The 24,573-nt window shown below is 36.5% G+C and overlaps 1 protein-coding gene across 3 annotated transcripts in view; it reads left to right on the top strand.

Moving 5' to 3' along the window:
- PDE3B (phosphodiesterase 3B) overlaps positions 1–19,856 on the top strand; it is a 214,953-nt gene extending 195,097 nt beyond the window's left edge. For all 3 annotated transcript variants that reach the window (XM_054525931.1, XM_009246590.3, XM_054525932.1), the window contains 4 exons: positions 7,530–7,733; positions 9,693–9,854; positions 15,992–16,244; positions 17,945–19,856. In XM_054525931.1, the coding sequence (XP_054381906.1) occupies positions 7,530–7,733; positions 9,693–9,854; positions 15,992–16,244; positions 17,945–18,159 (834 nt within the window). In that variant the 3' untranslated portion in view covers positions 18,160–19,856. The remainder of the gene's footprint in view (positions 1–7,529; positions 7,734–9,692; positions 9,855–15,991; positions 16,245–17,944) is intronic.
- Positions 19,857–24,573: the final 4,717 nt, after the last annotated feature.

The following is a 24,573-nucleotide window of genomic DNA, read 5'->3' as shown; positions in this document are numbered from 1 at the left end:
ATGGGTATAATGGGGTGTGTGTGTGTTAATGGGTTAAAAGGGCCATGTGATTCATTTATCCAATGAGACTTTATTAATAGTTCGTGATTTCCAGAGGTAACTTTCTGATGAATTCAAATCTAGTTACTAGTAGTTGCCCACTTTGTATTATTTTTTAAAAAAAGTACCTTCTAAGTGGCACATATTTTCTTATTTGCAATACCATTCTGTAAGAATCAGATGCCCAATCTCTCAAACCTAGCACATGATAATCTTTGGAAATCCTAGTCCTTTGGTAAATCATAGACCTGAGGATTAATGGCATAGTGGAAAAAGCACTGGACTTGAGATTAAAAGTCCTGTCTTAGATTTCTGATTGCCCACTTATTAGCTGGATGACCTCAAATAAAGGTTTATTCCTCTGAACCTAAAAATAGTTATCTGATATGATTAAGGAGGTAACATATGGAAGGTTTTATACTGTTTCTGATGGCATGAGAAGCTCCTGAATCAGAAATCACGTAGGTAGAAGTTACTTACTGTTCTAGTCCACTCTGTTGTTTTGTTTTGCTTTGTTTTATTTTGAGACAGAGTCTCGTTGTGTTGCCCAGGCTGGAGTGCGGTGACGTGATCTTAGCCCACTGCAACCTCCATCTCCTGGATTCAAGTGATTCTCCTGCCTCAGCCTCCCAAGTAGCTGGGATTACAGGTGCATGCTACCATGCCCGGATAATTTTTGTATTTGTAGTAGAGACAGGGTTTCACCATGTTGACCAGGCTGGTCTCAAACTCCTGACCTCAGGTGATCTGCCCACCTCAGCCTCCCAAAGTGCTGGGGTTACAGGCATGAGCTACCGTGCCGGCCTACTCTATGTTTTTATTACTGCTTTCATTTTCGTAAAGTATATCCTCCCTCAAGGATGTTACAAATGAGTGAATTCCAATGTTAACTCTCTCACATGAAGATAATTTAAAACAATGTTATATGAACAACTTATACAAGTTGCCTACTCAATTGTTGTCCTAATCAAAATACAGTCATGAAGTCTGAACATGATATCAATAATCATGTTATTTCTAACTTCTCATTGTTACGAATTGCCATTAGATGAAGCCATAGGAAGTGCTAGAATGGAAAGGAGATGAATTAGAGAGTTCAGCTGTGAAAATGCATAGCCTCTTACCTAGTCTCCTTGCTCGTTCTCTGCTCTCCTTCAGTCTATTCTCAACACATGTCAGCCAGAATGTGACCCTGTTTCGGTGTGTTGCATCACTCTGTTCCAGACTCTCTTGCCAGGCGCTATGGCTCACACCTGTAATCTCAATGCTTTGGGTGGCTGAGACATGAGGACTGCTTGAGCCTAGGAGTTTGAGACCAATCTGGGCAACATTTGAGACCCTGTTTCAAAAAAATAAAAACAAAATAGTAAACTCTCCAATGGTATTCACCTTACCCCTAGTAAATGACAATTATAAAATGTTCTGCAAGGCCCTACATTACTGGTCCCATTACGTCTCTCTCTCTTTTTTTTTTTTTTTTAACTTACTCAAGTCTAGTCTCACTGGCTTCCTTGCTAATACCGTCTCTGTCCCTTTCTGAGAGTGTTTGCACTTCCTATTCTCCCTGCCCAGAGGGCTTTTCCTTTAGATATCTGTATACGCATTTTGTCACCTCCTTCCATCTAAAATTTCAAAATCCCCTTCTTTATACCATTATACTCCTTCTCTGCTTTTTTTCCATTGCAGTGATCATTTACGATACTATATATTTTGTTTATGTACTTTGTTTTTTATATGTATCTTCTCAATGGAATATAAAGTTCCACAAGGGCAGGGATTTTTGTCTTTTATTCTATAATACCTAGAATAGTGCTTGACATACAAAAAGCATTTAGTAAATATTTGTTGAATGTTGAAGGATGTCTGAATTCTTTGCTCTGTCGTACTCCTAGGTTTTCTGAAATATGTTCTGTGCTTCCCAAAGTAACGAAGTTTATGAGGCCTTCTTCAACTAGCACCTGTGAGATAAGGACCCTTGTAAAAATCTAGGGCTTAATGTGGTTAAGTAACAAAGTAGGTTCTTTCATCTTTGGAAACTCAGTGGGTCTAGTCAGGCCATAATTAATGAAAGACATTATAGTTCCAGTGTATTATAGACAGTAACATATAATACCACTGGCTGGGTCAAGCATTCTTCTTCATTCTCATGGTAAGGAATGTGTGCTAGAAAGATACAAGAGGATTCTTGCCATGAAAGAAGGTGATACGTATAGTCAGGTATATCCCGGAGGAGTGCCAGTATTAATAAGATTCTAAGAGATTTCTGAGCTATTTCCAAATGAGAAGTTGGCTGAAAGATGGAGGTTAGCTTGAGATAGTAAAATTTCTGAAATATTTTTATGAGACTGGGTAAAAGGAAACAAAATTTTAAGTTGAGATTTGTAAATGTTTTGTCTTCCAAAATATGGATTAAGATGACTAAACACATGAATCTGTTTCCGCTTCTTCCTGAGAATGCATTAAAATGATAGTAAGATATGAAGTTCATTACAACAGAGAGCAATAAGAGGAGGATGGGTATTATCACCAGCAGATAAAAAAAATTTGTATAACATTTCTGGAAAATGAAAAATGGATGAATATTGACAGATAAAACAAAAGTACCCAGCATAGCTGGAACCCCAGAGAGACTCCTGTTACTGTTTGCTCCTGCTTGCTCTCCCTGTGCATACACATACCTTTATGCAGAGTGACTAAAACCCTATGTTTACCTCCAGGCAGGAAACTCATCTCTTAGATATTGAAGGAACTGCCTGGAGAGAGTAACAGTTCCTAGAGTGGGTATTAGTAGTCCAAAGTAAATTTCTCTCATTCTAGACATCTAATAGCTGGCACCCGTTATTCTAAAGCAAAACTTGCTAGGTAACAAACCCTATCCACATTTACATAGTTCCCACTCATTCATCCCAAGGGGAGAGACTCCACAATAAAACATACATAACAGCAGAGAGGTTACAACTGAAATCTAGAATTCTTTTTTTTTTTTTTTGTGAGACAGGGTCTCACTCTGTTGCCAGGCTGGAGTGCAGTGGCACGATCTTGGCTCACTGCAACCTCTGCCTCCGGGGTTCAAGAGATTCTCCTGCCTCAGCCTCCCGAGTAGCTGAGACTACAGGCGCATGCCACCACGCCCAGCTAATTTTTGTATTTTTAGTAGAGATGGGGTTTCACCATGTTGGCCAGGATGGTCTCGATCTCTTGACCTCGTGATCTGCCCACCTCAGCCTCCCAAAGTGCTGGGATTACAGGCGTGAGCCACCGCACCCGGTTTAGAATTCATTTTTCTATATACACAGAAAACCAAGGATCATCAGCCATGGCATTAATCAGAGGCTTGGAAAGAAAAGGCTAAGATGGAAAGAATAACTGACCACAGGGAGAATCTAGGGAATAGAGAAGCATCTAATTATTTTTTAAAAATGTATTCTCAGAGAATTTGAAAAATATTGCATCCATAAAGTAAGAACAGGAAACTATAATAAAGGAACATCAGAGAACAAGTTAGGCTCTTAGAAACTAAAAATATTACTGGAGGAAATTTTTAAAATTCAATATAAGCATTGGAAGTAAAAGTCCAGGTAGTCTCTCCCAGAACATAGACCAGGAAGATAAAAAGAGAATATAGGGAAGGAGAAGATAAGACATGGGGGACTAGGTCAAGATGTGACTAGTGGAAGTTCTAAAAAGAAGGGAGTCTTTGGATTGAAGGGGCTCACTAAGTCCCAAGAAAGTTGAATAGAGAAAAAAAACTCAAACCCCACACATAGCACATCATGGAAAAATTTCAGAACACCAGAGATTTTGTTTAAAAAAAAAAAAAGAATTCCTGAGAAGATGAAAACAATACATCTATAAAAGAACAAAAATTCAACTGTCATTGTATTTTAGCAACAATAGATTCTAGACAATACTGGAATGAAGTCTCTAAAATTCTAGGGGAGTTTATTCGTTCATTTATTTGTTCAAGTATTTATTGGGTGCATATTGTGGGATAGGCACTATTTAGCCATTGTTATATTAAATAAAACATGGGAAAAAATCTTGCCCCTCATCGAACTTACATTCTGGTATAGCAAGAAAATAAATACATACATAATGTGTGTGTGAGCGAGAGAGAGAGAGAGAGACAGAGCAAGAGAAAGAGAGACCAAGAGAGACAGACAGAGAAAGAGAAGATTATGACTTAAGAGCTAGGAAATAAGTAAAATGAGAGGAGATAGGAAGTGCTGGCATGAGAGTATTATTTTCAAGTTAGAGTTCTATATTCAGCTAAGCTACCATTTTACATAAGAGCAAAATAACGAGATTCTCAGATATGCAGTGATTTTAAACAGTCACATCTTGACCATCCTCAGAAAGTTATTTTAAAATGTATTTCAGCAAAACAAGGGTGGTAACTAAGATAAAGGAAGATAAGGGATTATTAGAAATTTTAGAACTGATACAGTTTGTCTCTGTGTCCCCACCCAAATTTCATCTCAAATTGTAATCCTCACATGTCAAGGGCAGGGCCCTGGTGTGAGGTGATTAGACCATGGGGGCGGGTTCTCCCATGCTGTTCTTATGATAGTGAGGGAGTTGTCACGAGATCTGTTGGTTGAAAAGTGGTAGTCTCCCCTGTGTGTGCTCTCTCTCCCTCTCCTGCTGTCTTGTGAAGAAGGTGCCTGCCTCTCCTTTGCCTTCCACCGTGACTGTAAGTTTCCTGAGGCTTCACCAGCCATGTGGAACCATGATTCAATTAAACCTCTTTTGTTTATAAATTACCTAGTCTCAGGTAGTATCTCTATAGCAGTGTAAACACAGAAAAGAGCAAACCGAGAACAGTGTAAAAGAATCCTGAGATAACAGCTGTTCATCAAGACTATTTCTTTACCCTATAAAAAAACAACAAAACTAGCTGCTTTGTGTTCTGTAGCACCTTATTTATCTGCTATCTCTCTACTGGATTTTTTTTGAGTTGGGCATATTATTTTTTAAATGAACAGTCTTTCTTAATCTTTTTCACTTGAAGTGCCTTCTTAGTTGGCCAGGTGTGGTGGCTCACGCCTGTAATCCCAGCACTTTGGGAGTCTGAGACGGGCAGATCACGAGGTCAGGAGATAGAGACCATCCTGGCTAACACGGTGAAACCCCGACTCTACTAAAAAACACAGAAAATCAGCTGGGCGTGATGGCGGGCACCTGTAGTCCCAGCTACTCGGGAGGCTGAGGCAGGAGAATGGTTTGAACCCAGGAGGCAGAGCTTGCAGTGAGCCGAGATCACGCCACTGCACTCCAGTCTGGGCAACAGAACGAGAGTCCATCTCAAAAAAAAAAAAAAGTGCCTTCTTAGTCATGAGATAATGGCTATGACCTAGATTTTTGTTAATGTTTCCTCCTGTTTCTTATGTTTTAAAAGGGGACATTTGTTCAGATTAGTCAGACTTATCCTTTGTATGATCTAAGTCCTTCTTATGTCTGAAGGGTTTTCTCTTTTTCTTCTTATTTAAGTGTTACTATTTGCTAAGATTCTGTCAGTTTGTATTAAACCCCTTCTCAGATCTTTCCAACTCAGAGGGTGAAAAGTAAGATTTATGACCAACTAATTTGTTTTGCCAAAGTATTGATGTATTTGCTGTAGAGAAAAGGATCTATAGCTAGAAAAAGGAGGTAACAAGATGCTTTAGTACAAAGTCAAAGGATGTTAGTTTATTGCAGCTCCAAATGAGCTGGGACCCTGTCTTTTTTCTCTGCTTCTAAGAGCCCGCAGTAAGAGCTGAGGCTTCATTATCTGTTTGCTTGAAATGTTTTTCTTATTTGGTTTAAGCTTGGTCTGCTGCTCTGTGTGCTACCTTCAAGTATTCTTCTAAAGTAGAATTGACATTTGCTTCCTACTTATTGCTTCATGATTCTTTCTTGCCTCCCACTCATCTTTGAGCTTATGAGTCTACTGGGGGTCAGCAGGGAACCCCTTCCACTTACTCTTCATATAGGCTTTTTCCTTCTTATGCAGTGACTTGGTTAGCTTTTCTCAATCCATTCTTATTTTCACCATGTGTTTGAAGTTTCCAGTATGATGATTATATCTAGATTCTAATACTGATTCAGACTCCTCCCCCCTCCATTTTATATTTCTTTGGCAATTTCAAAGGGTAATTTGAATGGTGAAAGAATTCTGAACTTGCTCATTTTTAAAAAAACTGATCTTGCTATCTGTGAGTTTATTAAGTCAGCTAGCTTCACAGGGCACTCATTGTACATTGTGTTTTATTGAGCCCAGAATCGGATTACTTCCTCCTGAACAGACAGAGCTGTTCTCATAGTTAAGTCTTTGTCACATTTGAGCATGAATTAGTCAAATCATTATTAAATGTAAATGACCCCTTAGGGAGTTTTCAAAGCTTACTCTTTCTGTTTGGTATTTATAATGTTTAGAAGTTGTATTACAGGTGGTATGAAATGTCTTTATATGGCTCATTGCAAAGTTTAAATCATACCATTGCTTTTATAAAACCAAATAGTGTAAAAAATAGTCACTTAGTGGTATGCATCTGTGCTTAAATCTAGGCTATAGCTAATTTTCACAAATAAGTAGAGCTATTCAATTAAGCTCTCAGAATATGTATCCTACCTGAGATCTCATTCTGTCCTTCTTTCTCATTACACAGTAGGCTCCATGAAAACAGGGATAGGGTTTTAATTTTTATCCCTGGCCTTTAACACAACTTGGCTGTAGAAGTTTTTTTTAATAATTACTATGCTTATTTAATAATTTAAAGAATTGCTTAATTTTTAGAGGTAGAAGAGGCTTTAGAAATTCTATATTCCACTGATTTTAAGTCTGTATTCCAAAGTCCTAGAGTACTGAGGAGGCACCTCAGGGTCTTCCGCTGGAGTGAAGTGTAGAAAAAGTGAGTAGTTCCACATCATTTGAACCAGAGGATTTGTGTTTTTATCTGTTACATACTTCTGTTTTACTCCCAGGCACTGTGTGAGGATGGGAATCCAGGATATGTCCATCTCAGACAGGCAGGTCTCTTACTTACCCTGGACAGTACTGCTTCCTCTTCTTTAGTCACCATCACCATTGACTCCAGAATGACTAAACAACAGAAATGTATTCTGAAACCTGCTCTAGATCCCTAATGACTTTATTCACAGAAGTTTATCTGAGAAGGTTTTCTGATTAAATGAAATAGACCTCAAAATATCAACTTTACATCTCTTGGGAGGCAGCACAGTGTCTGCAAAGATAAACTTTAAAGATAAATAACCCTTTCACTTACTAGAGCTATGTATGTTGGAAGGAAAGGTGTATCTTAACCTCTTTGTACTTCAGTCTACTCATTTATAAAATTATCACAACCTATTTTCACAGGTACTAAAATACCTGGTAAAATGCCTAGTATATAGTAGGTATTCATTGTTTGTATACTTCCAACCTGATATTAAAGATATTAAAGTTTAATATCTTTGAGGTGTCTGCCTCATTTTTCTATATTTCTTTTTAGGCAGTTTTATACAATGACAGATCTGTTCTGGAAAATCATCATGCTGCGTCAGCTTGGAATCTATATCTTTCTCGCCCAGAATACAACTTCCTTCTTCATCTTGATCATGTGGAATTCAAGCGCTTTCGTTTTTTAGTCATTGAAGCAATCCTTGCTACGGATCTTAAAAAGCATTTTGATTTTCTTGCAGAATTCAATGCCAAGGTTTGTTATGAAAATTAGTGCCTGATATAAAAAATCTTTATTGTCAGTGTTACTGATAAAATATGTTTTTTAATGTTAAGTTAGAATTATTACTACTTAGGAAGTAACAATAAATAGTTGATATAAAATAATATATATGCCTATATTTTTAAAAATAAACATTTTTATTGTTATGGTAACATTTCCTAAAATATTATTTCTTGTTACATTTTCTTTCGACACATAAACTTATACTATTGTGACTTTATTTCACATATTTTCACATAGAAACAAACCAGTTATTAGAAACAAACCAGTTATTTCAAATGAGTTTAAAGAGATTTGACAAAGCCATGCTCAGTGTCAAGTAAGGCATTATATAAAATTAACTTTGTGTTTCTTAAGAATCCAGTTAATTCTAAGAATCCAGTTAATTATGCCTACCTCACTGCACCTGTTATACCTTCTTTATATTAGTGATTCTTTAGCTGGCTAGTGTAGGGAAAAGGAAGCACTCACTTCTACTTGAGAATAATTCACTCATTCAACAAGTATTTATTGGGATTGCCCACTATGTGCAGACATTGTACTAGGCCAAAGAACTCATATTCACCAGGGGATCAAGAATCATTGCCCCAGTATGACAGTGGTACTCATGGGACTATGCTTTATCCCTCAGACATTTGAGGTGAAAAAAGTTGAGAACCACTGCTTTAGATTCCCACCCTGGCTTGCAGGAAGCTGCTATTTTCTTGATGACTTTTGTGACCTAAAAGAAGCTGTACCTGCAGGGTAGAGAAACTGGTAACAAAGGAGTACTAGATTAGACCTGCTGGAAAGATACCCTTATATATGTTGCTGTCATGACATTAATGAAATGCTAATAAAAACCAGTGAGAAGTAAGGGTACCTTTAAAATTATTTCATAGTTGTATAGTCTTATTCACTTTAATTTTTAAATAAAATTCATTGAAGTGCTTAAGTCACCTTTTACAGGTAAAAGATTATCTAACACAATACTTTGAATGTGTATTCCTTAAAGACTTCTATTTTGAAGTCTCTCAAAAAAATGCCATATGAATGGGGCTCTAGACTTCCTATTAAGTTTCAATCAAAAGAGCTCTTCTCTCAAGTGTTTTCTATGGTGGTGGTCTACATATATATTTTTTTTTCTGGAAGAGTTTGGTGCCAAAAAGCAACCATCACACTGAAGTTCAAAAGCTATGACATGGCTCATTCTTTTCATTTTTTACAAAATGAAATTTTAGTTCTTGAAAGGCTTTTTTTCAGCTAATAATTATCATTTATTTAAATAACAATATTTAACATTTACTTTGAACAAGGCATTTTTTCATTTATTAATCCTCATAGCAGCATGGCTAGATTGGTACTACTTTTCCTACTTCATAGATGAAGAAAGTTAGATTCGAATAGGTTAAGCAGTTTTTTCACTGTTACACACTGAATTTGTGATTCAGAATACAACTTGCTGATTCATGATATTCTGAGTCAGGATTTAAAACTATAGGGCCAGCTTCTCAGACTTGTGTTCAGTTCACTATATCATGTTGCCTTTCACAGCAAGAGCAAACTTCTCTAGCTTCTTAAGTGTTCTTTTTTGAGGTAGAAATAAGTAGTTATAATTCTTATATGATTTTTTGATATTGTGTATCTACTATACTTAATAAATACATATATATATATATACACACATATAATTCATGATTCTTTGTGGTAATCACAAATATTGAAACCCATGGTTAGTTATATGCTTTTCTAGAAAGCATTTTTTAGAAAGGAAATTTAACCAATAGAGGTCCATATTATGGAATAAACTGATTTTAAAAAGAACTATTTGCTGAAATTTCTTTCTGTCATTTAGACAGGAAACAGTTTTAAGATAATTTGGTAAAAGCAAACAAAACAACAAGTTTTAAAAATGCCTTCAGAACCTAAAATGATTTTGTTTTTCCAAAATAGGCAAATGATGTAAATAGTAATGGCATAGAATGGAGTAATGAAAATGATCGCCTCTTGGTATGCCAGGTGTGCATCAAACTGGCAGATATAAATGGCCCAGCAAAAGTTCGAGACTTGCATTTGAAATGGACAGAAGGCATTGTCAATGAATTTTATGAGCAGGTAAGTTGAAACATGAGCTTGGTGGGATTTTTAAGAGCTGTCATGAGAACACACTACTCTTTGGGTTTTGGATAGCTTTATTAAGTTTTTGAAATCTGAGTTGCTTTGACTGGGAAGGGTTAAAAATTGTTGCATTTGCTTTGGTTCTTAGTATTTTCTGTGTTCTGTTTGCCTTTGCTGTTAAAATTTTAAAAAATAACTTATTCCCTATCTTGAGTGAGCTGAATATATTCATGAGTCTACAGGTAAGGCAGCCGCAAATCCGAGTCTGCAGCAACTTGAATTCTTGCCCCCTCAGAAGAAAGAATTCATCTGAAGGGCATAAGGCAGAGGGAGAGACTGAGGCAAGTTTTAGATCAGAAGTGAAAGTTTATTTAAAAGCTTTACAGAAAGAATGAAAGGAAGTAAAGTGCACTTGGAAGAAGGCCAGGCGGGCAACCTGAGAGATCAATTGAAACCTTTGAATTGGAGTCTTATACACTGGCATGCTTCCAGGGTTGTGTTACTTCTCCCAATTCATCCTTTGAGGTGGCTGTCGCATGTGCAGTGACCTGCCAGCACTTGGGAGGGGCCACATACACAGTGTGTTTACTGAAGTTGTACTCATGCTCACTTGAGGCATTTTTCCCTTACCAGCCCAGTGTTCATGGAGGAAGGTCATATACCAGTTAAACTCCACCATTTTGCCTCTTAGTGCACATGCTTGAGCCCACTCACCCACCTCCTGAGATCTTACCAGGAAGCTGCTGATCACCAGTTTCTATTGGGTGACTACCTTTCCCTGGTGCCAGCTGTGACCAATTATTATTTTAGAGAGACAGCTTAACCTATCACCTGATGGTCACCTGACATTTCTGATGGTGTTGGGGGTGGGCCCTCTCCTGCTCTGCCCATGTCTGCCTGACTACTTTCTATAACAAGGCTAGACTACATTATGATTCCAGGTCTCTTTCAAACCTGAGATTCTGTAACCTAGAATAATTTATTTCCAGATGAAGTGGTTTTTAAGTTATTCAGGGTGTGCTCAGAATATATTTAAAGAATATCAATCCATTTTCAACTCTGCTATAAAAAGACTAACTCCCTGCCATAGGAACATCAACTGGGAAGAAATCCGGACAGAGGGCTACAAAATGGAGAGAATAGACAGTGGTTCTCAAGGATTCAAAGATATAAGCATGCTCTTTTGTTCTTAAATCTTTTTTTGAGACAGAGGCTTGCTCTGTTGCCCAGGCTGTAGCGCAGTGGCACGATCTCGGCTCACTGCAACCTCTGCCACCTGGGTTCAAGCGATTCTCTTGCCTCAGCCTCCTGAGTAGCTGGGATTACAGGCACACGCCACCATGCCTGGCTAATTTTTGTATTTTTAGTAGAGATGGGGTTTCACCATATTGGTCAGGCTGGTCTCGAACTCCGGACCTCGTGATCCGCCCACCTCGGCCTCCCAAAGTGTTGGGATTACAGACGTGAGCCACTGTGCCCGGCTGTTCTTAAATCTTTAATTTTTTAAAAAAATTATTCTTTAAGTTCTGGGACACATGTGCAGAAGGTGCAGTTTTGTTATATAGGTATACACGTGCCATGGTGGTTTGCTGCACCCATCAACCTGTCATCTACGTTAGGTATTTCTCCTAATGCTATCCCTCCCCTAGCCCCCCACCCCCTAACAGGCCCCCATGTGTGATATTCCTCTCCCTGTGTCCATGTGTTCTCATTGTTCAACTCCCACTTATGAGTGAGAACATACGGTATTTGGTTTTCTGTTTCTGTGTTTGTTGAGAATGATGGTTTCCAGCTTCATCTATGTCCCTGCAAAGGACATGAACTCATCCTTTTTTATAACTGCATAGTATTCCATGGTATATATGTGCCACATTTTCTTTATCCAGTCTATCATTGATGGGCATTTGGGTTAGTTCCAAGTCTTTGAAAAGCGTTCCTATTTCTCCACATCCTCTCCAGCATCTGTTGTTTCCTGACTTTCTAATGATCGCCATTCCAACTGGCATAAGAAGTTATCCCATTGTGGTTTTTATTTGCATTTCTCTAATGACTAGTGATGATGAGCTTTTTTCATATGTTTGTTGGCTACATAAATGTCCCAAGATGCATAATCATTGGATTCGCCAAGGTTGAAATGAAGGAAAAAATGTTAAGGGCAGCCAGAGAGAAAGGTTGGGTTACTCACAAAGGGAAGCCTATCAGACTACCAGTGGATCTCTCTGCAGAAACTCTACAAGCCAGAAGAGAGTGGGGGCCAATATTCAACATTCTTAAAGAAAAGAATTCTCAACCCAGAATTTCATATCCAGCCAAACTAAGCTTCATAAGTGAAGGAGAAATAAAATCCTTTACACGCAAGCAAATGCTGAGAGATTTTGTCACCACCAGGCCTGCCTTACAAGAACTCCTGAAGGACACACTAAATATGAAAAGGAAAAACCGATACCAGCCACCTCAAAAACATACCAAATTGTAAAGACCATCGACACTATGAAGAAACCACATCAACTAATGGGCAAAATTAACCTGCTACCATCATAATGACAGGATCAAATTCTCACATAACAGTATTAGCCTTAAATGTAAATGGGCTAAATGCCCCAATTAAAAGGCACAGACTGGCAAATTGGATAAAGAGTCAAGACCCATCAGTGTGCTGTATTCAGGAGACCCATCTCACGTGCAGAGACACACATAGGCTCAAAATAAAGGGATGGAGAAAGATTTACCAAGCAAATGGAAAGCAAAAAAAAAAAAAAAGCAGGGGTTGCAATCCTAGTCTCTGATGAAACAGACTTTAAACCAACAAAGACAGAAGAAGACAAAGAAGGGCATTACATAATGGTAAAGGGATCAATGCATCAAGAACAGCTAACTATCCTAAATATATATGCACCCAATACAGGAGCACCCAGATTCATAAAGCAAGTTCTTAGAGACCTACAAAGAGACTCAGACTCCCAAAAATAATAGTGGGAGATTTTAACACCCCACTGTCAATATCAGACAGATCAACAAGACAGAAAATTAACAAGGATATTCAGGACTTGAACTCAGCTCTGGATCAAGTGGACCTAATAGACATCTACAGAACTCTCCACCCCAAATCAACAGAATATACATTCTTCTCAGCACCACATCGCACTTGTTCTAAAATTGACCACATAATTGGAAGTAAAACACTCCTCAGCAAATGTAAAAGAATGGAAATCATAACAAACAGTGTCTCAGACCACAGTGCAATCAAATTAGAACTCAGGATTAGGAAACTCACTCAAAACCGCACAACGACATGGAAACTGAACAACCTGCTCCTGAATGACTACTGGGTAAATAATGAAATTAAGGCACAACGACATGGAAACTGAACAACCTGCTCCTGAATGACTACTGGGTAAATAACGAAATTAAGGCAGAAATAAATAGACACAATGTACCAGAATCTCTGGGACACAGCTAAAGCAGTGTTTAGAGGGAAATTTATAGCACTAAAATGCCCACAGGAGAAGGTGGGAAAGACCTAAAATCAACACCCTAACATCACAATTAAAAGAACTAGAGAAGCAAGAGCAAACTAATTCAAAAGCTAGCAGAAGACAAGAAATAACTAAGATCAGAGCAGAACTGAAGGAGATAGAGACAGAAAACCCTTCAAAAAAATCAATGAATCCAGGAGCTGGTTTTTTGAAAAGATTAACAAAATAGACCGCTAGCTAGACTAATAAAGAAAAGAGAGAAGAATCAAATAGACACAATAAAAAATGATAAAGGGGAAGTCACCACTGATCCACAGAAATACAAACTACTATCAGAGAATACTATAACATTTTGGCATTAAAATAATCTTTCCACTTTGCTGAATCTGCCATTTTTTGGGGTCCCGTTTTGAGGCTTCCTACAATGTAGGAGTGCACTGATTTCCTGACATGCCTAACATTTTGTTATCTCCAAAATAGCAAATACACCTTTTTGACTTTGGAATTACATTCCTTAGGAATCCTTGTTGGCCCTAATTATCAGGAAAGGTCAACATATCTACCAGGTGAGGGCTTTCTTAACATGAGTGGAAAGTGGGAGTAATTGAGCCTATATAACCATGCACCCGGTATACTTTGTTACTTCCAGATTGTATTGAAAATGTGCAATGTTTTACACCCACCAGCTAAACATCCCAACACAATAATGTATACTCTGCTGTTTATAAGTTACAAAATGCCATACTGTATAATCATGGAAAGATTATTAATATTTTACTATGATCTGATATATTTAAATTATATTTAATTTGGGGTAGTAAATGGCTATATTTACCTAATTTGTAAGATTATACTATGCAGTTTGCATATTCTCATTCTCATTCTCAGTAAATTGAAACTTGCTTTAGAGCTCGCCCATGGATCTCATGTTTACAAAAGAGGAATTTTATGCTAGGGAAAATGTTATCTTTATATTATATGTACAAATGAGTAATAAAAAAAATGGTGTATGTCAATTTTAGAAAATTCAGTAGTTCAGTGAGAGAACATTAGAAATATTCATTTAGATCCCACATATTATTTTAAAAGCATATAGAATTAATACTTATTAAGCAAACCTGGAAGCCATGCCTGAGGTTGAATCCTGGCTTCTCTTCCTTATCTGCAATATGTCCTTGGTTGGGTAAGTTACTTAACCTCTCTGTGCCAGTTTCCTCATTGATAAAATAGGAATAACAATGGTAGCTACCTCATAAGGTTTCTGTGAGGATTAAATGAACTAATATATGTAGACTTCTTAGAATAGTTTCTGATACATAAGTGCTCAATAAATGTTAACTATTATAATTTCATATATATCACTAAAAACAATGTGTTATCTGAGAGAGTTTCACTTAATCTAAGTGTCATTATTCAATATCAAAGCAGGAAAATGTCATCTGATATCCTCCCACTTATGAAAGTTTTAATTATCCCTCATCAGAACTAAACTTCTTTCTCATTCTGGTTAGGCTATTAAACTTTCTTCAGATATTGATGTAAAATTCTAACCATGCCCAACTTTTTTTTAATTATACTAATTATACTGTCTTTATATGCCTACAGCCATTTAACTGCCATGGGCTTAGAAAAGCCAAACTCCTGGGTTATATCTATGAAATTACAGAGTCCTATAGATAAACCCAACTGTTTTTGGAAAAATATCAATTGTTTTCTTCCTCATAGACAATAATCTCGTAAAAGATTTCTAATCATGGGACAGTTAATCACGGGGACAGTTTCTGGTTGTTTCCTCAGAGTTATGTTGGCTCATTACAGAACAGACACTGCTTACCTGCAGAATTTGTACATTGTGGGGAGTAATTTATCCCAAACCAGTTCAGACACTAGGGCTAAAATGTTAATAGTACCATTTGGAGAATGCTCAGTACTTGCTAAACACTTTATATAATATTTCCTTTAACCTCATCATAGCATCCCTATTAGGTAGATTATTATTCAGATTTTATACACAGTGCATTTGTACATAGAGCTTGCCCAACACCACACAGGTGGTAGTCTGATCTCAAATTAAGCCCTAGAAGCCACAGTTGGAGAGTACCAGAAGGCAGGCCGTTGGGGATCTAGCCCCAGGATCCTCACCTCAATCATGGTAGCTCTACTTTATTTGTTTTTCATATTAGGTTTTCTGATTTTGAATCATTAGAGAGTTCTGCTGTTAAAAAAAAGGGAGGTGGAGGTAGTGTTATTGAAAAGCACTTGCAAAATTCAGCTCTGTACATTTGAGATATAACTACAACAAAAATGTTTCTATTATGCTTTTGCCCCTAGATAAAGAGAATCCATAATTGACACTATGGAATTTTGCAGTTTGTTAGTAAAATATCTGATACTTATTTTAATAGATCTGTATGTTTCTTATTAACTGAGTATCAGCCATACTGGTTGATGTGGACAGAATGTGAGAATAAAGTTTTGTTTAGGATTTCTCAATGTTAAATTCTTACAGTTGAAATGATAGATTCATTGATGCTTATTTATAAAAAATATTTTGATATAGATTGTTTATTTAAAAAAACTCAAGATAATTTTAACAGCAAAGCTCAGTGGTGGTTCTTTCACCAGTTAAAAATGTACTTTTCTTTTGAAAATATGCAGGGAGATGAAGAAGCAAATCTTGGTCTGCCCATCAGTCCATTCATGGATCGTTCTTTTCCTCAACTAGCAAAACTCCAAGAATCTTTTATCACCCACATAGTGGGTCCCCTGTGTAACTCCTATGATGCTGCTGGTTTGCTACCAGGTCAGTGGATAGAAGCAGAAGAGGATAATGATACTGAAAGTGGTGATGATGAAGACGGTGAAGAATTAGATACAGATGATGAAGAAATGGAAAACAATCTAAATCCAAGTAAGAATATAGGGACATTATAATTTATTTAATGTTACAGGTTGAGTATTCCAAGTCTGAAAATCTGAAATCTGAAATGCTCTAAAATCCAAAATTTTTTGAGTGCCAGCATGATGCTCAAAGGAAATATTCATTGGGACACTTGGATTTCAGATTTTTCAATTAGGGGTGCTAAATATAATGCAAATATTCCAAAATTAGAAACACTTCTGGTCTCAAGCATTTTGAATAGGGATACTCAACCTTTAATAACTGCATATATCCATTTAACTTAGCTTTGGAACTTTGTTTCTCAGATACAGATTCAGCAGTCATTACATTGAGTAACCACTAAATGTTCAGATTCAACAGTCATGTTTTGAGTAACTTCTATATGCCAGGTACTGGGTGAATACTGTCATACAACAAGCATTCTTATTCTTATTTAATTAAAGTAACATCTCTTGAGGTGTTGTCCTCCAGCCAGTACTCTTCAGCAGGCTCCACCTGTGCATGCATGATAGGGCCATCACCACATCTGAACATATGTGAGGTGGATCCTCATGGCAAGTCCTCCTTCATGTCACTTCTTTTCACACATCTCACCCGCAATCCCACTGGGCAGCTGAGGAGCACAACTTCCATAGCAGCCTACTAATTTGCTGTTCACATAGACTTGAGAAATAGATCAAAACAATGGGGGGAGGGGAAAGGAAAACATACATTCCCTGGCTGTAAAGGGAGAGCCAAGTTTTGTGGCATTATGAATTTGAGTTACCAAACTGTAATGACATGCTTTCCTGTATAAGACAATTAGTATAAATGGAAAATGAAATGAAAATTATCACTTTGTAATTGTGAATGAAATCAGTTATTTGCTCATTTTAAAGTAGAATTTAAATTATACCTACATAAGTATTGTTTTGATTTTCAAGCTGTAATAAATCAGACCAGATAGGAAAACTACAAAGAACCTCCCACTGCAACACACACATGCCTTGTATTTAGGATTAGCATGGCAAATCCTATTAAAATGTATTTAAAATTCTTTTTTTAAGAAAATGGCATTAGCATCTGAAGGTTGACTGACTTCTAAAAATTATACTCCCCCATCTCTACTAAAAATACAAAAATATGCTGGAAATGGTGGCGGGCGCCTGTAGTCCCAGCTACTAGGGAGGCTGAGGCAGGAGAATGGAGTGAACCCATGAGGCAGAGGTTCCAGTGAGCTGAGATCGTGCCACTGCACTCCAGCCTGGGCGACAGAGCAAGACTCCGTCTCAAAAAAAAAAAAAATTATACTCATCAAAATGTTGGTAATTGTGTTTAATTCAATACGTAAGATGCCCTTAAAGGTTGGTTTTTAACTTTGGGTTATTTTCATTTGAAATTTCAGCACGATTCTTCCCTCTCCACTGTACCCAGCCAGTTTTCCCTAAACCTCTTCTCTATTTTGTTTTTATCCATAACAATACCATCTAACATATTCCTGTTTTGCTTCTTTCTGTTTTCCTAGCTCTTTCCACTAGAATCTGAACACCATAATGCAGGGATTATTTTTATAGTACTATTTCATTATATTATTTTTATTATACTATTATTTTATAGTACTGTTTACTTTTATAATCCCAGTGCTTAGATACCTAGAATAGGCACTTAATATTTGTTGAATGAATGATTAAATCATATTGCTATGATTAGAATACATTTAAATTTCACAGAACCACCAAGAAGGAAAAGCAGACGGCGAATATTTTGTCAGCTAATGCACCACCTCACTGAAAACCACAAGATATGGAAGGAAATCATAGAGGAAGAAGAAAAATGTAAAGCTAATGGGAATAAACTGCAGGTGGAGAATTCCTCCTTACCTCAAGCAGATGAGATTCAGGTCATTGAAGAAGCAGATGAAGAGGAAGAGCGACAGTTTGAGTAAAAGAAAAGTCATATTGAAGAAGCCCAGAGGGCTGTGCCCAGGGGCAGAAATCATTGCCTGGTGTTCACCAGCTGACTCTCAACTGACCATTCCCACGTGGACAGGCCTTAATACTGTGAGAGAATCCTTGCTCTCCTGGCAGTTTCCCACTCCTATGCACTTTCGCAGGAACTAGAAAACTATTCTTAAACCAAAAATACCATCCGTGTTGACCCATGTTGCAGAGCCCTTACTTAAATCTTTACTGGTGTATGAATACTTTGTCATAATGCTGCTTTGCTGGGTAGTGAGCTCTTATTTTTCATTGGGGGTCAGCTATAACTAAAAACTCAAGTGACTTATTTCAGTTACCAAAGCAGCCAGAACTTTTTGCTTTTATGAAAATAGATTCATATTGTATTTCCCAGTGTATCTTTTATGTCTTTGAATGTTTTGGAGAAAAGTCTATGCCTGTCTAAAAAATGAATCCAGTGTTGCCTTTCTGAGGGATTTCTGCTCAATGCAATACACTGTTCAGTGCTATTCTCCCAGCTAGGTTTATCCATGAAGGACTGAGTGACCTTTGTTATATTTAACAAAATCCAGGTGCATCAATTTCTGATGCTTTTTACTATTGTGTATTATCTACTATGTGTGTTTTATTTCTGCTGAGAGTATTCAGGTTTGCCATGGACATCAGAAGTTTGAATTCCAGTCTTATCTTATGTTCCATGGCTGAATTTTAAAGCTGTTTAGGTTTAACAATGAAGGGATTTATTCTTTAGTCAAAATTGTTGTTTTTACTCTAGCTCAGGATTCGTATTTTTAAAGATTTAGTTAATATAAACACAGCACAGATTTGTCAGAAGAAAAAAAATTTGCTGTAATACCGAAACTAATCTCATCAACGATAAAGAAAAAAAGAAATATAGTGAGCCCTAAAGGACACATACATTGAATAAATAATTGGAACATGTGGTTATCTTTAGATCCACATCTTAGCTGTCATTTGTTCACTCTAAAACTGATGTTCATGTTTCTGTTAATTTCCCTCTGCCTCAAGACTACATGACAGAAATGACCTATCACTACTTATTATTTCTGAAGCCTAACTGCAAGACTGATTTCTGAGAACAAGTAAAGAACTGGAATACTTATTTTTCATATAAAAATATAAATATGTTAATAAATCATTTCATACAAAAGTACATTATTAAATAACCACATTATTAAAATAATTGCAAGAAAATGGACCATATTTACAATGTTTTGTAAACTTGCTAGTGTGTGGATATGTACCCTACTTGTGAAATACATTTGAAGATATAAAGAGCAGCCAAAATGATGGCAAAATGGTAGGCTAATATTTTCTATTATTATTGGAGACCATATCATATTTTGGATTCATGCAATTTTGCACACAGTGAAACCATTAATTTTCCAAGGTAATTCCTTTAGAATATGGTATTGGCATGCAGTTTCTTACTTATCTAGAATATTTGGCTTATCTGAAAGATATCAATTTAAGATCTCTGGAAGTGTTAGAATTTTTGATCCTTCACAGTGTCAATATTTAATGAATCACTAAGCTGTATTTATTAGACATGTTGAGTGAGTGCTGAGTTCCTTGCTGCCACTTTTGTTACCATTGTCACACACTATTTGTAAACCAGTCCCAGCACTTATTACTAATTAATAAAATTTTAACTGATAATTTATATTTGTACTTACAATATATATATCCTGTCCTTATATTTCTCTAGAGTACATTTTCCATCATGTTTAAGTGTATTTCTGCTATTATTTCCTCTCCTGCAGAATACATACAAGTGTATGTGTATAAAGTCATACATGTACAAGCATGCATATTGAGATTGAATCACATTTCCATACTGTCTGTTATTTTATTGGGTTTTATATTGGGTTTCTTTAGTTTATGTTGTTTTCTCAAAAGCAGCATTTTAAATTACAAACACTGGATGCATTGGATTTAATTATAAATCCAATTACTACTGGAAACTCATTTTTACATAATATAGTCCTTAAATTATTTAACCCTTGCTAAGTAATTGACATAGGTAAAAATAACTAGCCTAAAGAAACCCAAAAAAGTATCTCTCCCGAGCTGAAACTTAAAAATTCATAAGTGTAGAATGTGAGAATATATTAAATGCACACCGTACCATTAGATGAAATCTTACTTGAGAAATTGCCATAAGCCATATTACAGATCTTACTTTGATTGCTACTGAATCAGATTAATTTCTTGTTATAATAATTTTCATCATAAATTTTCTATTTTTAAAGCCGCTGGTACTAGAAATATTCTTTTAGTGCTATATCTATGTACCTACTGACATATTTTTCTCCATAAAAGTACTTTTCAAAATTACTTCATGATTTGAAAGCTGTTTCCTGCTATTATTTCATTACTTACTTTGTTGGTGCTATTGGCTTTTTCTACTTATTTTTACAAGAAACCTGGAGATTCTGGCTTACTTACGTCGTCAGAAATTATCTGTATCTAGATTGCATCCTCTCATAGAAACAAACTTCACAAAAGAGATGAATAGATACAACTCTGGTTCCTTCATTATAGTTGCCAGATTAATATAAGCTGCTCTATCTCTATCTAGGGGATAGGAGTGGCAGGTGGAGCAGAGATGAATCACTTCTCAAAGGAAGGTGACTTTTAAACTCAGAACTGAAGAATTAAAGACTTAGCTCGGAAATGATTGCTTGTAGAGAGAGAATAACAGCATGTACAGAGGCCAGAAGAGAAAGCATCCCCACACTGGATGAGCCAAAAGAGATTTAGGGTGGCTGGAAGATAGAGCACAAGAAGAGGGAGTGGTAGAGAGATGGTGGTTAATGAAGGGCCTTGTAAAACATGACATGTCACTTAAACTTTATTCCTAAAGGAAATGGGAACCAATGGAAAACTTTCAATCTGGAAGAATAACATGATTAGATTTACATTTTATGAGGATCAAATAGCATACTTCAGTTGTCCCTTGTTATATGTGGGGGATTGGTTCTAGGACCTCCTCAGCTATAAAAATCTTCACATATTCAATTCCCACAGTCAACCCTATGGAACCTGCAGATAGAAAAATTTGGCCCTCTCTATACGAGGGTTACGCATCCCACGAATACTGTATTTTCATCTGCATTTGGTTGTGGATGCAGAACCTGCCAATGCAGAGCCAACTATATTTACTGAAAAACTCCACATATAAGTGGACCCATGGAGTTCGAACCCATATTGTTCAAGGGTCAACTGTATTTTGAATGGTTTAAAACTATTGTTTTGGACTGAGTTCCTGCACCTAGGCCCCAATAGACCAGACCAAAGCAAAATGGAGTCACTCATACTAAATGCCACTCATACTAAATGCCACAATCAAACTGAAACTTTAAGGAAATAGGTAGATCCCCAGACTAGTTTTTCCTCAAAACAGGAGATTCCAGTCTATCTGAGCATAATCAAGGAAGTCCCCTCTGCTTTAACCTGTACAAAGAAAATGTAATCTGAAGTAACCTAATGATAACCAATCAGTTTTTATTTTTCTATTATTGTTTCTTTGTTCCCATCCTTACAAAACCCACTGTTCTGCCATTACCCAGTGGGTTTTTGTAGAATGAAAGTTACCTGATACATGAATCTAGAATAAAAGCCAATTAGATCTGTAACTAATTTGTTGTTAATTTTGTCTTTTGACAGAACGGCAGAGCAAGATTTAGACATAGGAAGTGCTTGGTGATATTGACTGGAATAGATTGTGGACCACAGGGACGTGAATGGAGTTATGATTTAAGATAGAGTTGGTATGGGGGTAAGAAAGATAATAAGGGTGGCTCCCAGATTTCTGATTTAGACAGCTGTCAATATCATTCACTGAGATAGGGTATATCAGAGGAGTTGATTTTGGATGTGTTAAGAGAGTGAAGAGATGAATTCAGATTAAAGTAAAGTGAGATTAAGGGGCTTGAGATAACCAAGTGTATTTCAATGTAGGTATGGAACTCAGAAAAGTGATATGGGCTTAGAAGTATGGATTTGGGAGTCAACAGCAAATAGTTGGAAGTCTACTTTGAGTATCAAGCTTTCGTTTTCTCAAAAACTGTGTGTCATAGTATTGGTTTCTGGTACATTGGACAATGAGCCCTTTTTGCTTGCTAACACTGCTGCATTCTGTATCTTTGTTTTATTATTTATCCTGGACATCTCGCCATATCACTACACAGAAAAATTCCTTATTCTTGGCTGGCTGTGGTGGTTCATGCTGCAATCCCAGCACTTTGGGAGGCCGAGGTGGGTGGATCTCTTAAGCTCAGGAGTTCGAGACCAGCCTGGGTAACATGGCTCTCAGTATTAAGGTACTTCTACCTATTTCTTTTTGCATGTCTTGTAATTTATGCTTTATGAAAGTTGTTACTTGGTGTGGTATTGTAACTATTATAAAGTCCTTATGAATTATAGTATTTAGAATTACAAAGTGCACTTTTTTGTCTTATGTTTTCTGGCTTGAATTCTGCCTTGTTTTATTAAGATCATGACTCCTGCTTTCTTTTTATTTGTATTTCCTGGCATGCCTTTAACCATCCTTTTATTTTTAACCTTTAACCTACGTTTTAAGTATCTCTTCTATACAACAACAATATAGCATTGGATTTGGACTGAAATCAAATCCAATGCTATATTATATGAACACCTTTTTGATAGGTGAGATAAGCCCATTTATATTTATTCATGTGACTGTAAGGACTTAATTCTTCACATTATTTGCTCTTTTCTTAAAAACTCATTTTAATTACAACATTTAAGAAAGTGTGTATCTTTGATTCAGTGGCTATAGTTATACTATCTTTGGACCCCATTTCTTTATAGTATCTGCTTCTCATCTATAAATTAAAAAATTAGCCTGTACATATTCTTCTCTATCTCCCACTACCCAATTTAAGGCAATATTATCCTTTACTCTTGTAAATTGTACTGTTAAATATTCTTAAACTTCTACTACTTGTCACTTTTAAACTGTATCTTTTGAATTCTAACTATACAAAGCAAAGAGCTTATTCTGTGTTCTACCATTTCTCTTCTCATTTTTTGTTAGATGCATTATTTTTATCAGAATATAAAACATTTAGATAGTATTGTCATATTTATGCCACCATTGTCTTAGTTCTATAATTAAATGTATTCAATGCTCAAGGCTAGTCCTTTTGTTGATGTTTCCTCAGTCATCACTTGGTTCACTGAAACTTGTCCTCATACCTGATTAACAGTTTAGGCGCTAGAGAACTTCCCGTTCAAAATCAGACAAAATTAGGGAGCCCTCAATCTAGGGCACTAATCCCAGGTAGGAGCACCACCATCTCCTTGGCATAGGAACCCAATTTATTTATACTTATTTCAGCACTTGGGGGCAAGTTCTACAACTGCACAAACAGGAGGAGAAAATGAGATGGGGCAAATTGTTCAGCTGTTTATCCCAGTAAATCTGCTTGATTTCTTTCCACTTTTAGAAAAAGTTCTCCTTACCTACTTCTCTCCTTATGTATTGATTTTCTCCATAGCTATCGCGTGAAGAATGGGCTCCCATCTCCACCTCTGGCTTCGTCTATGCATGATTTTATTTGTGGTTTTCTATATTTTTCCATTCACCTTCCATCTCCTAAAATTTCAAAGTATCTGATCCACTAACATTGCCCTCAACCCGTATTCTCAATGCCTTTATTTCTTTTCCTATCCTTAATGGTTATTTCAGTGATATGTGAGAAAAAACAAGTGTGCTCACTTGTTGAATCAGAAATTAGATTTATAACATTTGAGTTAGTAGCTTAGCACTGACTGATGAGAGAGAAGGCATCCCTATTGCGTAGATCCAATGTATCTGTTACAATGTAATTTCAAAAAATAGATTTTTCCAATATGGATTACTTACTAATTCATGCTAATTTATATTTTTCCAAAAGTGCAGCATTTTATTTTTACCACAGCTAACTGGTTCCAAATAATTGAGTTGAAAGCATAATGAAAAACAGCCTTATAAATTGTAAAGCATAAGATAAATTATTGGGTGTGAATAAAAGGAATATGGAATGAAATAAGGCATGCCTCTGCCGTGATCTAGAGAATTCACTTCCCCTGTGTAAACCTCTATTTCCTTGGCTATAAAATGAGCACATTAAGTGAAGTTAAGGCTCTTCTACCTTTAAAAGTTGATGAATCTATATCTTTTATAATTTGTCAGGCTTACATTAACCTGATTAAGGAAAAATGCAAACTTGGAAGCAAGGCAATGAAAATAGCATGATCTTCATTCTGCATAGATTTATGGAGTTCCTAAATTGTACTAGCAGCAGTAGTGGTGTACTCAAAAGCAAAAGAAAGCCTCCTCAACTTTTATTGTAGTCTACTTCAGTTCACTA

Source organism: Pongo abelii, chromosome 9 (assembly GCF_028885655.2).
Source record: "Pongo abelii isolate AG06213 chromosome 9, NHGRI_mPonAbe1-v2.0_pri, whole genome shotgun sequence".
NCBI classification, from domain to species: Eukaryota; Metazoa; Chordata; class Mammalia; order Primates; family Hominidae; genus Pongo; species Pongo abelii.
Note: the sequence above shows the minus strand (reverse complement) of the source record. Positions and strands in the feature narration are given on the sequence as shown.